At 38.8% G+C, this 15414-nt stretch overlaps 1 protein-coding gene across 1 annotated transcript in view; it reads left to right on the top strand.

The window, feature by feature from the left end:
- Positions 1-19: 19 nt before the first annotated feature.
- The window catches only part of WASL (WASP like actin nucleation promoting factor), a 61795-nt gene continuing 46400 nt past the window's right edge, over positions 20-15414 (top strand). Inside the window, exon 1 of the mRNA XM_029924061.1 lies at positions 20-499. Coding sequence (XP_029779921.1) covers positions 383-499 — 117 coding nt within the window. The 5' untranslated portion in view covers positions 20-382. The remainder of the gene's footprint in view (positions 500-15414) is intronic.

Below are 15414 nucleotides of genomic sequence, written 5' to 3' on the forward strand. Positions count from 1 at the left end.
GCGCGCTCCCCCGCGTCCTGCGTCCTGTGGTCTCGTCCGCCGCCGCTGCCATGTTGGATTGTGCGGCCGCCAGCGCCGCCGCCGCTGCCGCTGCTGCCGAAGGAGGGTCGGAGGAGGAGTTGGGAGTTTAGCGCAGTCGCCAGAGTACAAGGACAACGACCATCCGGCCAGAACCTAGCCGGGCGGGAGCTGGGAGCTTCCTTTTCTCCGCGCGGCCTGCCGTTGGCTCCTCCTTCCCGTGGCCTTCTCCTCCCCGCGCCCGAGGAGCTGCGAGATGCTGCGCCTCTGATTGCCCTCCTCCCGCCCCTGTCACCGAGAGGGGAAGGAGCGCTCGCCTACTCGCCAGAGACGGCCCTGGACTCGCAGCACCGCCGGCGAAACCATGAGCTCCGGCCAGCAGCAGCCGCCGCCACCGCGGAGGGTCACCAATGTGGGGTCCTTGCTGCTCACCCCGCAGGAGAACGAGTCTCTCTTCACCTTCCTCGGCAAGAAATGTGTGGTCAGTGGCCGAGACCCGCGTCGCCACCCCTGACGTTACCTCTCGGGCCCGGGCTTGTGGGCCGGGAAGTGGGAGTGGGGAAGGAGGCGGGAGCGGCGCGGGGAGGGTCCGGCTCCCGGCCAGGCCTCCAGCCAGCCCGGCAACCCGGGCGTTGGGCAGTGCGGGCCGGGGCGGCCGGACACCGCCTCCCGAAGCGGCCCGTGAGCTGGGAAGTGTCACCTCCGCAGGCCTGCCCTGGAGCCCTGCCTGGCCGGGGCCAGGTCTGCGCCCTTGCTACTGGTTCAAACTTTGCTCTCAGGCCACAAGGGGATTTTATTCTTGCACGAGCTCCTCTGTCTTAAAAACCGGGCCTCTGTACTGGCCCTCGCTTCACCTCCTGCCGCTTGATCGGGGAGGTTCCTGCGTTCACAATGGCAGAGGTTTCAAGAGTGAGTAGGTCGGGGAATGAAGCCCAAATATGAATGAAGCGGACCGGAATGTGGTTTTGAATCCCCCTTTAGGATCTCAGGAGGGAATGAAGCCTAGTGCAGCCGTTTCAGAATGAGGACAGGGAATGCTGCTGCTCCCCATTGCAGAGAAACAGCGTTTATTTCTCCAGCAGTCTCGACCAGGCCTGTTTTCTGCTTTCCTCCCAACTGATTTTTTTTTTTTTTTTTTTTTTTTTGCATTGGTGGGAGGAGGTGCTGCTCTCCCCACAACCATGCGCAGGGGAACCGCAATCTCTAGTAGTTCTTGGCCTTTTGGGGCCTGAGTGATTCTTAGGTTGGTGCTGTGCGGCCTGCTCCAACCCCAGATGGCCGGTTGGGAGCAAGCAGTTCTGCTGTGGGAAGGGGAATGTGTGTTGTTGACGGAAGCATTCATTACATTGGCTGCTGGCACTTCGGGGGGTGGGGAGGTTCTGCTCCGTGGTGTAGGCCTTGTCGGGCTGCATCTTACTGCGGTGGCTGGGTTGGGCCGTGGCTGAGTTTGTTGGAACGCTGTTGGGGTTCTTTCCCCCCTCTTTGCGGGTTAGCACCTGCACAGCATGTGCCACTGGAACCCAGGGAACGCCGACTGAGATGTCAGCAGTGCAGTGTCACCACTGTTGTTAGTGTTCAATCTGTCCAGCTAGGCTGCACCTGCTTGTTTAAGAGGTTAGGATGAGACAGTTTCTGGAAAGTTACCCTGTGCGTTAATTGTTAACTTTATAGCAATCAACCTTTTGTATCCTGCTGGAGATTGAATTATTACATTCAATTCAGATGTGTGTGACATTTTACTGATAAGAAGAACAAACGAAAGGACTGGCTTAAAATCAGTATTTTGAGAAACAACTTTAAAGATATCAAGCCATCCCCGTCCCCCCTTTAAACAGATGAGAAAACTGAGCCAGTGAAACCTAAGTCACGCACAGCAATTTAGGAATGTAACCCAAACTAGAAATCTGGGACTCCTGATGCCTAGTCTGTTGTACTTTCCACTACATCATGTTGTTTTAGAATGATTTTTTTTCTTACTTGTTGCTGATTTGTCTCAAAAAGTGGTGCTAAAGGAATTATCACTTTCCCCCCACCAAAACCTGATAAAATTGGAGTGAAATAAGATTCTTAAAGTAGCTCTGATTTTGTATATCCAGCTGTTACATTATCTGCAAATGAGAAATAATTAAAACTTTGCAGATTTATTAACATTTGCTATGTAACCTGTGTCAGAAAGGAAGTAGTTGTGTTGTTTTACATGCCAGACACATTAACTTTAGGCAGGAAGGACATTACAATTAAACATGAGTACCCTAATTGCTCTACGCTTACCTGTCATGTTTACTGGTTTCAAAAAATAAAAGATCTGAAAGAATACTGTCTTTGAGAAAGACAGCCTTCTTTCTGGTTACCTTAAGTGGATTGCCAAATAAGGTATCCGTATTCAGTGCTTAGTATCTTTATGTTGTTTCTTATTAGTCACCTTTACCTTTTGAATTTCTGTCAGCTAAAATCACACGGTTTAGTGACCTGCTCCTGTGGTATGAAATTTTTGTGAAGATTAATATTTGAAGTTTCCAGTTCTTTGAGAATAAAGTAAGAATGATATATTTTTGAACAATCCTTTTTTCCCTCTTTGCCAACTGTGTGGCTTTTTGTAGTTTAAAATAATAGTGAATTACATTGTCTTGTAAAAAAAAACATCAAAGTCAGACCAAATTTGTTAGGGAAGAAGTGCAGTTAGAGCTTGATCTAAGAATTCAAGAAATGAAACAGAAGTATAGTCCCAGTTCTGGAAGAGCTGCATTCTTTGTTTGACTCAACACATATATATTGAGTAACTAAACGTTGAGGTCAAAATCAGGGATGATGCCTGCCCTCAAGAAGCTTACTATGTCTAAAAAGGAAAACAGATGTGTAAGCTGATGAGTAAGTCAATACTTCACAGTGATGTATAGAAGGCTGCTTGTCTCAGTGGAAAATGTCTTGGCTTTGTAATCAGCACACCAGAGTTCTAACTCATATATGGTCTCTTATGACAAGGTTTTTGTTTTGTTTTGTTTTGCTTTGTTTTTGTTTTTGTGTTCTCTTGTTTTTAACTCCCTGTGGTAGGATTGGTTTTCTTATTTCTAAATTGGGATTCTGTCTTATGGAGTAGTTTTATAGATTAGAAGCATCATATGTAAATATAGGGATGTTATTATTATTATTATTATTTTTTGCAAAAGTTTAGGAGATTAAAAGAAAATAGTGGGAGAGAAGATGGGTAAAAGCTTTTTAGAATGGGTGATACCTGAATATGTAAGCTTAGTAGATAACTCCCAGGTGGGTGGGAGGAATGAAACAGCTTGGGAAGTTGGGGGCCTACTAATAGTTTGTTGTGGAGCAAGGAGAGTTTCTGCTCGGGTTCTCAAACTTAGGTATGCATTAGAAATACTGTGGAGATTACAAATTTGCTAAGCTGACCCCCTGCGTAATATTCAGTAGGCCTGAGGTGGAACTTGGGCATTTTTGTTTTTAGAAAGGTCAACAGGAGACTTTAACACAGATCACGGTTTGAGACCCACTGCTGACGGTTACTGTTTTCTGATAGGGTAATCTTGAAACACATTTGACTAAGTGTTAATATGTTTTCCTTCAATCTCGGGTACATATTTTGTTAGTTAGGATTAAATTAAAACAAGGTTGGGTTTTTTGTTGTTGTTGTTTTACTACATACTTTAACCTGTTAAGATATCAATGTGTATTTCATAGTTTTAAGAGAGATACAGTTGAGGAAGTATTACACTAGTTAGTGGGGGACCACAAGATCAGATATGACTTTTAGAAAGATTGGGGGGAAGGTGAAAGTACTGTGGAAGGTGGGTTGAAGGTAGTAGTGGAGACCAAGGAGGTCAGGTCGGTATTTACAGCAGTCCACATAAGATATGATGAGGGCCTGAATTAAGACACTGCTGGTAGGAATTCCAGGACAATGAAAAAGTCTCTACCAGGATTTCATCCCCCTTAGATATAGCGGGTGAGGGAAGAGAATGGGGTTAAAGACAGGTGTAACCGACCACGAGCAGAAAAAGTATGCTGAAACATACATACTGCACTGCATGGAAATATGCCTGTATATTAAACTCTAGATCGGCGATTGGTCTCATGGAAGAGGTGAATCTTAAGTAAATCTATTTTGCCACAGCTTAAAAAATATATTTTGTGAAAGTTGAGGTTTCATTTAAGTTATATGTAATACATCAATATATGTTATGTACTTTTACCTAAATAGTTCTGATGCACTTAATTAGCTGGTAGTATTTTCTTAGAACCATAAAGAAGAGTTAAAAACAAAATGAGGTCTTGTTTTGTAGTTAGTTCTGTTGTTTTTCATGTACTGCGTTGTAGCTTATTTTCTCTAGAGTATGTGTCATCTTGCCAAGTGGAGTTTAATATATATAGTGCTGAATATAAGTAAGAAATTAAGGATTGGGAAAAATAAAACCTCATACTACCTCTCTACAACCATCTATGGTCCAAATGGATTGAGGTTGGTAAGGTTGACTGCTGCGTTTCTCTGCCACGTTCAACTAGTTTATTTCAAGATTTAGTGGTGCTTAAGAAGCCGTTTTTATTAACCATCTTTAACCTTCATTTCTTTTGATTCCTCAGCGCTTGTTTTAACCTACTTATATTCTTTCCTTAGATTTTTTGTTTTCTCACCCTATGTATAATTATGGGAGATTAGACCTTATATGTACGTAGTCTTCTCAGATTTTTATAATATCTAGCATACAGATCACTGAATACTTACTGATTAATTATAATTGCTAACTCCTCTGTTCCCTGGGAGCTCATTCAGCATTTCTCATTGCTCGATCAGATCACGTTGTTAAAATCTCCAATTTCTGATGCAGGTTTTATCTGGACTACATCTTCTTTTATAAGAACAAAGTGTCAGTCAGGTGCTGAACTAATATAGGTGGTAACAGTAGAGCTGTCCAACAGTTACTTTGTTTCTGTTCTAAATTCTTAAATAGGTTTACAGGGAGAGGTGCCTCCATTATCATTGTTTTGATGAAGGCCTGAGTTAAGGCAGCATTGGTGGGAAGTTAGGGCTGAGAATGTATTTCACCTTGAGTATGGAAAGAATAAAAAGGTTAACATTTATGGGATTTGGAATATACAAAGCTGAAAGGGCAACCTTGTGTAGAGGGGAAAGGTGAATTTAAAAGTGGCATGTTGGGTAGACTGTAAGTATAGGAGGAGATTTAGAAGAATACAGGAGATCTGGGCAATGAATCCCTTATTTCTTGTTATTCTTAGCTTATAGGGGAATTTCTTAACCAGTCCGAGCCTTAGTGTTTAGATTTGTAAAATGGGCTTCCTTAAGGATTTGAGAGAATAATGTATCATATGTAGTGTTCTGACTGTTTGGAAAAAACGTGAAAAAATGGCATAAATGTGTAAGTTTTGACTAGAAAATTTGCATGGAGTGTTAGGAAATATTGACTAGGCTGGCATGGCTAGAACATGATGAAAATAAGTTTGAAGGGTAAATTAAGGCCAGAGTTTGGAAGAGTTTGTACTTTAGACTTAGAGGTTAATTAAGCTTTAGTCCTTAAGTAGTAAAGAGGCAAAAAAGATTTTTGATTAAAGAGTATCAAGATAGGAAGGATCTAGAGATGGGGGAAACAGGAAATTACATTCATAATGGGAATAATTTAGCCTAAAGTTTACTACACATTTTCTTACTCATTCTCTCAGCTGACTGGGCCTGGCTAAGGAACCTGCACTGTAAAGGGTTATGAGGGAGAGTCACATGGTCTTTGTGCACCTGGCAGACACCACCTATTGCTCATAGCATTTTTTCCTGCTGTGTCCAGATGTGGTCTCTGAATACTTAGCATACCCATACAGGTGGCTGCTACCAGTCAGTCCAGGTTCACACAGATGAAATCTAGTAGCATCCCTAGGTTATATAATGGAAATGTTGTGAAGGGAAAAAATGGCAATATTTAGATGGCTGTGTGAATCCCAGATGACAACAGAACCTCCTAATGGTATTAGCTAGATAGTAGAAGTTGTAGGAGTGGAGCTTTTGAAATCCTTTGCAGAATGTTGACTATTGGAGGTCTTGGGAGTGAATTCAATCTGTGAAGGTGCCAGTGCAGGTCAGGATTGCAGAGGAAAGTAGTCTAACCCATATTTGCCTTGGCCAGCAGGTGAGAAGAATGGGTTTCGTTGAGGAGTTGGAGGCAGAGAAATATGTCTTCTTTATCATCAAATTGGTATTATACATGCTGTTCCGAAACTTAACATTTTCACATATATTAATATATATTTCGTATATTCCCCTGTCCATTTCTATCTTGCATACTTTTTGTTGCTACATCCTCTATTTTATGAGCTTCTTGTAATTTCTTTAAATCTCTGTTGATAGGTGTATTAGTTTTCTGGGGCTGCCATAGCAAAGTATCACAAACCAGATGGCTTAAAAAAAGCAAATTTATTCTCACTCAGTTAGGAGGTGAGCAGTCTGAAATCAAGGTGTCAGCAGAGTTGGTTTCTCCTGAAGGCACTGAGAGACTTCATCCCTTGCCTCTCTCCTAGCTTCTGGCATTGCTGGCAATCCTTGATGTTCCTTGCCTTTAGATTCATGATTTTATAATCTTTACGTATCTAATCACATGGTGTTCTTTACCTGTCTGTGTCTTCTCTTATAAGGATACCAGTCATTGGGTTAATGTCAACCTAATGACCTCATCTTAACTTGGTTACATAAGTAAAGATCCTCTTTTCTTTGTTTTTTTTTTTTAATTTTTTTTGTACTTATTTTTGAGAAAGAGACATAGAGTATGAGTAGGGGAGGGTCAGAGAGAGAGGGAGACACAGAACCTTGAGCAGGCTCCAGGCTCTGAGCTGTCAGAACAGAGCCTGATGCAGGGCTTGAACCCACGAACTGTGAGATCATGACCTGAGCTGAAGTCAGCCGCTTAACTGACTGAGCCCCCCAGGTGCCCCTTAAAGATCCTCTTTTCAAGTAATATCATATTCATACATACAGGTGTTAGAACATCAATATATCTTTTTTTTAATGTTTATTTTCGAGAGAGAAAAAGGGGTGGGGAGGGAAAGACAAAGAGGGAGAGACACAGAACCTGAAACTGAACCTGAGCTGTCAGCACAGAGCCCGACAGGGGCTCAAACTGTTGTGACATCTTGATCTGAGCCAAAGTGGGATGCTTAACTGACTGAGCCACCAGACGCCTCTCAACATATCTGTAAGGTAGACATAATTCAGCCCAAAACAATAGGTATTTTTTTCTCTCCAAGTTTTTCCCTTTAGAAATAGTGTTATACTGAACATTCAAATACGTATTTTTATGTAATCTTTTGAATAAATCTGTTGAATAAATTCTTAAGAAATGATGTCAGAGGGCATGAGCATTACGAATACTAGTATATATAACTGCTGAATTGTTTTCCAAAGCAGTTGTTTCTAGACTCCATATATTCTCATCAACACTAGGATTTAAAACTCATTTTCATATTGGCAGATTTAATGGTCCAAAAAATTCTCTTTGGTTTGTAGTTTTAGTGAAGTTAAACATCTTTTTGTGTCTGTTGTTTTAGATATTTCTTCTGTGAATTGTTTGTTCTTGTTTTTAGATGATCTTTTCTAATGGGTTTTTTCTTAGTAATGTGAAGAATTCTTTAGAGATGGTAATGGTATATTATAGTATTTTTTTTGGCAGTTTGTCATTTATCTTTTGACAAAGTATGTGTGGTATTTCTGTTCATTGCATGGGTTTTAAAGGTTTAAAAAAAATATTTTTTAAATTCATTTTTGAGAGAGAAAGAGCAAGTAGGGGAGGGGTAGAGAGAGAGGGAGACACAGAATCCAAAGCAGGCTCCAGGCCCTGAGCTGTCAGCACAGAGGCTGATGTGGGGCTTGAACTCAGGAACTGCTAACACATGACCCGAGCCAACGTCACCGCTCAACTGACTGAGCCACCCAGGTGCCCCAGGTCTCAAAGTTTTATAAAGTTAAATATAATAATCTTTCTGTTATATCAAGTTTTTATTTAATAATGTCCTAGCTTAGAATTACAAAAGTATTTACTCAGTTTTCTTAGTGCTTTTATGGTTATATTTTAAACATCTTATCTTTGATCTTTCTGGAAATGATTTGGAAAATAACTATAGTAGAAATCCAGCTTTATGTTTTTACAGATGGCTAGTTATCTCTACACCATTTATTGAGCAATATTTTCCTTTTACTTATTTGAAATGCTTCATTTATTATTTACGAAATTACCAGATATACTTATTTGTGTCTATTTCCGAATTGTTCATTTATTTATTTGCCTACATATAGAATTTTTAATTAACATGGCTTTGTAAAGATGATACAGTTTGATTAGCATTAGTTCCTCATTACTCTACTTTTCGTATTTTATGGCTATTATTATGGGCCTAGGCCTTGTATTTTTTCAAGACCTTACTTCCCACCCCTATCCCTCACCCAATATAATTGCTTTCATTTGGATTAGTATTGAATTTGTAGATAAATTTAGGAAGAATCGACATTGCTTGGAAAGCAAGTCTTTTTGTTTACTATTTAAGTCTTATTTCGGGTTGCCTGGGTGGCTCAGTTGGTTAATCATCCAGCTTCGGCTCAGGTCTTGATCTCACGGTTCGTGGGTTCGAGCCCTGCGTTGGGCTCTGTGCTGACACCTAGCTCAGAGCCTGGAGCCTGCTTCGGATTCTGTGTCTCCCTCTCTCTCTGACCCTTCCCTTTTCGTGCTCTCTCTGTCTCTCAAAAATAAATAAATAAATAGTTATAAAAATTATAAAAACTAATCATTCTGTAGTTTCGTTACTTTCTTAGCAAGTGTGTTAGCTATTTAAAAAGATGTGTTAGAGTGCAGAAATAACGCTCACTTATTGTTTAAAACACACACAGTGCACTACACAGTGTCAAAAGTTAAAAACACCCCTTTACCCCTCTAATCCTCCAATACAGTTACGTTACATATAAAGCTCTTAATGGTTGGATGTGACTGTTTCCCTTTTTTCTTATTCATATGTGCATTCAATGCTATAAATGTCCCTCAAAGCACTGCTTTTGCTGGCATCCTACAAATTTTGTTAAGCTATATTTTCTTTTTCATTTTAGTACCAAATATTTTTTAAATGTCTTGACCATTTAAACCCATGTGTTATTTAGAAGTATATTTAACTCCAAATATTTTGAAATTTTTGATTGTCGTCTGAGAGCGTACTTGCATGATTTCTGTTCTTTTATTATTTTTTAAATATTTTTTATGTTTTTTTATTTTTTTATTTTTGAGAGACAGAGACAGCGTGAGCAGGGGAGGGTCAGAGAGAGAGGGAGATACAGAATCTGAAGCAGGCTTCAGGTTCTGAGCTAACTGTCAGCACAGAGCCTGATGCGGGGCTTGAACCCATGAACCATGAGATCATGACCTGAGCCGAAACTGGAAGCTTAACCGACTGAGCCACCCAGGTGCCCCTGATTTCTGTTCTTTTAAATTTAAGTTGTTTTACGGCCCAGAATGGGGTCTGTCTTGGTGATTATTCCATATGAACCTACAAGAATGTGTATTCTGCTGTTGTTTAGTGAAGTACTCTATAAATGTGAACTGTATCCAGCTAATTGATGAGTAATGTTGAGTCCTCACAGATTTTCTGCCTGCTGGATCTGTCAATTATTGATTGAGGAGTGTTGAAATCTCCAGCTTTAATAGTGGATTCATCTATTTCTCCTTGCAGTTTTATCAGCTTTTGCTTCATGCATTTTGATGCTCTGTGATTAAATGCAGACATATTAAGTAATATCATATCTCCCTAGAGAAACTTAATCATTATATAATGTTCCTATTTATACCTGATAATTTTCCTTGCTCTGAAACATACTTTGCCCAAAATTAGTATAGCTTTCTTTTACTAAGATTAGTATAGTATATTTTTCTCTATCCCTTTACTTTTAATTGCCTATGTCTTTAAAATTTAAAAAAAATTTGTTTCTTTTGGTAAACAACATTTACTTGTCTCTTTTTTTAAATTCATTTTGATAGTCTCTGTCTTTTAGTTGGGATATTTAAACCAGTTACATTTAAAATAATAATAATAATAATTTTTTTTTTGAGAGAGAGAGAGAAAAAGAGACAGCATGAACAGGAGAGGGTCAGAGAGAGAGGGAGTCACAGGATCTGAAAACAGGTTTCAGGCTCTGAGCTAGTGGTCAGCACAGAGCCTGATGTGGGACTTGAACCCACGAACCTTGAGATCATGACCTGAGCTGAAGTCGGATGCTTAACCGACTGAGCCACCCAGGTGCCCCTAAAATAATTATTGATATAATTAGATTAATATCTGTTATATTGTTATTTTCTATTTGTTGCCCTTGTTCCCCTTTTCCCCCATTCTTTACCTGCTTTTTTTTTTAATGTCTATTTTTGAGGGGGGGTGGGCAGAGAAAGAGGGAGATACAGAATCCAAAGCAGGCTCCAGGCCCTGAGCTGTCAGCACAAAGCCCCATGCACCCACAAACCATGTGAGCATGACTTGAGCTGAAGTTGGACACTTAACTGAGCCACCCAAGCACTCCTGGTTTTAATTGAGCATTTTATATGATTCTATTTTCTCTCCTCTCAACATATCAATTATACTTCTTAAAATATAATCAATCACACTATATATAATCAAACACTATATTGTCTCATGGGTGGTAGAAGTACTTTGTCACATAATACTTTCAGTTCTTCCATGTCATCCCTTATAATTTACTGTCATTCATTTCACTGATCTATAAGTCATAATCACTAATACATTTGTTGCTGTTACCTGTTAGAGCATTTATAAAGAAGAAAAAGAAAAGATTTTGTTTAACTGTCATATATTCCTTCTCTAGGACTTTTTTCTTTCAAGTATATTCAAGTTTCCGACCTGTATCATTTACTTCACAGTAAGGAATTTTTAGCACTTCTTGCACATAGACTTCTTGTCTGGTAGGAACAAATTCTCTCAATTTCTGTTTGTCTTAAAAAAATACTTTTCCACTTTTGAGGATAATTTTGCTGGATGCAGAATTGTAGGTTGGTGTATTTTTCTTTTAGCACTTTAAATATTTTACACCATTCTCTTGTTTGTGTGATTTTGAAGAGAAGTTTGATGCAATTCTTTCTCCGGTAGAGAACATTCCTCCAATAGGAATTTTTAGGTTTATTTGACGTCATCCTGAATGAATCCTTAGTTTTTCAAGCTTATGTTTGATGCATCTAATGATTATGGTCTTTTTCTTATTTTTGAGAAGAACTTAGAGAAGTTTGAAAAGCATAAGTTATTATAGTTCTTTATTTGATTAAACATACTCTGAATGATCTTAATTTCCCATGAAAAGACTTGAAAATAATGCTGTTATGTAGCTAATCAGTTAATATTCACTGAGTTTCACCATCAGGAATTCACTATTAGAAAATATGGAAATCAGGGAATTGGCTTTATGCATACACCCACCTATATCTTGGAAGGCTCTCTTAGGGCTGCTACATTTTTATTTAATTCTTATATTGTTGTATCTCTTTCTTCCTTGAGCTCAGAACAACCTGTTCATTTCTAAAAACAGAATTTTTCCACAGAATGCAAGGAAACAGTTTGAATAACTCAAAATATTATGTAAAATTCAGGTCTGAGATTTTAGAAAAAGATCTCTGGATAACAGTTGAGTGACTTATTTAAAAATTGACTTTTCTTCCCCATTAAAAATAAAAGTGCTTACTACAAAGACCTTCATTGTTCCATAATAGAACCTGGTAACCGTTAGCCACATGTGTCTGTTGAGCACTTGAAATGTTATTAGTTCAGATTGAGATGTGCAGTAAATGTGAGATGCACGCTTTATTTCTAAGACAAAAAAGAATGTAAAATATTTCATTAGGATTTTAATATTGAGGGGCTCCTGGGTGGCTCAGGCTCAGTTGCTTAAGAGTCTGACTTGGCTCAGGTCGTGGTCATGATCTAGTGATTCATGGGTTTGGCCTTGTATAGGGCTCTCTGCTGTCAGCAAGCAGTCTGCCTCAGATCCTCTGTCTCCTCTCTCTCTCCTTCCCTTTCTCTCTCTCACAAAAATAAACATTAAAAAATTTTAATATTGGGGCACCTGGTTCGCTAAGTCAGAAGAACATGTGCCTCTTGGTCTCAGGATCGTGAGTTCAAACCCATGTTGGGTATAGAGTTTGCTTAAATAAAGAAACTTAAAAAGATTTTAATATTGATTATATGCTGAAATGTCAATTTAAGAAATATATCCAGTTAAGTAAAATTTATTAAAATTAATTTCATCTTCATGTTTTTAATTTACATATTGGCTACTAGAAAATTTGAAATTGCTTATGTGATTCACATTATATTTCTAACTGTAGACTTAGGCAATTTTCAAGGTAATACTGATAAAAATGGAAATAACCTATAAACCCCATCATCCAGAAATAACTTTTATTAATGTTTTTGTGTATATTTTTCCAGGTTTTGGTTTTCATGAATTATTGAATGGTAAATGAACATGTGTACTTACTCTTAGAAAACACCCCCCTGATAAACACAGATGTTCATTTTTTATTGACGTTTCATGTCAGTAAGTATACTGTTTTCAGTGGACACATTCTAGAAGATTGACCAATTCCCTAGAGACAGTTATTTTTCTTCTCTTTTTTTCCTAACATTCCCCCTAACATTTGTGTGTATACATGTATTCCATCTATCTTCACAGACTTGGTCTGTTATTTTACTCTGATAATTTCCAAGAAATAGAATTGTTTAAAGGAATAAGTGCATTTAAAAAATTTTTTTAATGTTTATTTATTTTTGAAAGAGAGAGAGACAGAGCACAAGTGGAGGGCTGGGGGGCAGAGAGAGAAGGAGACACAGAATCTGAAGCAGGCTGCAGTCTGAGCTTCAGCACGGAGCCTGGCATGGGGCTTGAACTCTTGAGCTATGAGATCATGACCTGTGCCGAAGTCGGAAGCTTAACTAACTGAGCCACCCAGGGTGCCCTGGGATAAGTATGTTTAAAATTTGATTTTATCTTGTCCTATTGCACTGACCAATAATTTGTGCCTTTTATTATGACAATCTAGTATATTCTTTGTAGTTCTTGAAAGTGCCCAATTTCTATGTAACCTCACCTATGGACTATTTAATACTAAGTAACATTAAACAAATATAAGTAGCAATAATTTTATAATTTAATTCCATAAAAAATATTCTGATTTCTTAAGTATGATTTTCCTGAATCCTAGGTATGATTTTTCTAAGTGTTAGAGATTTCTCAATTTTCAAATGAAAGTTAATGAATGAGAAACTAAATATAACAAGGTACTTTACGGTCAGAGTTTATGTTTCTCCCTTATAAAGTGGGATATTCTGGGTTTGTTTTCAAATAAAGCAAGTAAAAAAGTTGCATTAATATTTGTTAGTGGCAACTTTCCCTTTATTTAATCTAGTCATCTTGCAAACAAGATTATGTCAAACATAGAAGTAATTAGCTTGGTGGTTTGTTTTAAAAACTCATCCACAATAAGGTACTTTTTTTTACTTTAAACCGTTGAGGTAGAGGTGCCTCAAGAGTCCGTAAGCATCTGACTCTTGATTTCAGCTCAGGCCATGATCTCATGGTTTGTGGCATTGAGTTCTGTTTTGGGCTCTGCACTCCTAGCCACAGCATGGAGCCTGCTTTGGATTCTTGCTCCTTCTCTGCCCTTCCCCCATGCTTGCTCTCTCGTGCATGTTCTCTCTCTCAAAATAAATAAACATTTGAAAATTGAGGTACAGGGGCTTCTGGGTGGCTCAGTCAGTTAAGCCTCTGACTTTGGTTCAGTCATGATCTCTCAGTGCAGGAGTTCAAGCCCCGCGTTGGGCTCTGCACTGACAGTGCAGATCCTGCATGGGATTTCTCTCTCTCTCTCTCAAAAAATATATATAAATAAACACTAAAATTTTAATAAATAAATTTTAGCTGGAAATTTGTAGGACCTAGAATAGCCACAATAATCTTGAAAAATTTTGGTTCCACCATACCTCATTTTTAAGGTCCATGATAAAGCGATAACAATCAGATCAGTGTTATATTGGCATTATGAAAAAGGTTCCAGGTCAATTCAGTGATGAAGGATAAAGAAGGCCTGGCTCCCTCTTCTATGGATGGAGGTAGAAGCAAATTCCTGTGATTGGTGGCTTTAAAATATTAGAAGAGAGCTGTTGTCATTCTTCTAAAAATACTGTAACAATAATTAATATGATTCTAAGAAAGACACTCCTTTCAATTTATTTGAGCTAATGAATGAATGCAAAATGCATCTAAATTCCATGCTGGGACTAAGTGTACATAATTGGAGAATACATGGCCCTTGTCAACAGAGGATGAACGGTATATTGGTGAAGCCCCCTGTGTAGGGACCTGTCACAAGTCATTCAGCGATATGTGCTTTGTTGGATGTGTAAATAAAATGTTACGGGATTATGCAGAGGGAGAAGTGTTTGAGGACATAGTGGAAAAACTTGGTCAAGAATGTGCTATTTGAACTAGGTATATGGAGTTTGAAAAGTCTCAAACATAATATTCCCGCAGAGTAAACATAATGAGTTAAGATGAGAAGTACGGTCTGTTTGGGCTTTTGTAGATTATTTGGCTTCCATCTGATATATACTGGGTTAATAGCAGGAGGTGAAGGTGAAGTTGTTAATTGCCGCAGGTTAAGAAAAGGCTTGAATCCTTGCCAAAAAGTTGGACTGTATTCTTAGATTTTGAGCATGAAGCTATATATTAAAAGATAATTGTCAAGAATTTATGGAGAATAAAAGAGGCAGAATGTCCTCTTAGGCTATTAAAATACCTCAGGCCAAAGGAAGGTATTGTATAAATTCAGATATACATTTATATGATTGTATATAATAGCATATACATATAGTGAATAAAGTTTCCTTTCTCATTGATTTTTATTAAGAAGTTGGAGGTATGAGAATGTACTTAATATAAATATTTACTTTAAGAAGCTAATTGTTAGTTAAGGTTCCTTGGTACCAATAACAGAAACTAGTTCTGGCTAGTTTACGCAAAAAGGAATTTATTGGCTCTCAGAGGGCATGGGATTTGGGACAGAACTGAACAGTGAAACTTCAGGAGCAGCAGGGGCTGGCAAGTTCTGAGAACAGCAGGGGTTGGTGGAACGTCTCTCCACTCCAGTTATGCTTTCCTTCAGCCCGTTAGTCCTGTGACTCAGTTTGGAATTCTAAATTTTAGGGAGAGAATCTTAATTGAGCTTCAGTACAGGTGCTTGTCCCTGGAGAAAGGCAGTAGGTCTCTAACATCAGAAGTTGTAGGGATTGGGGCGGGGGCAGGCAGTGCCTGCTTATGTTCTATTTACCATGTATATAAAAGTTAAGTGAAAA

This window comes from Suricata suricatta, chromosome 2, assembly GCF_006229205.1.
Source record: "Suricata suricatta isolate VVHF042 chromosome 2, meerkat_22Aug2017_6uvM2_HiC, whole genome shotgun sequence".
NCBI lineage: Eukaryota > Metazoa > Chordata > Mammalia > Carnivora > Herpestidae > Suricata > Suricata suricatta.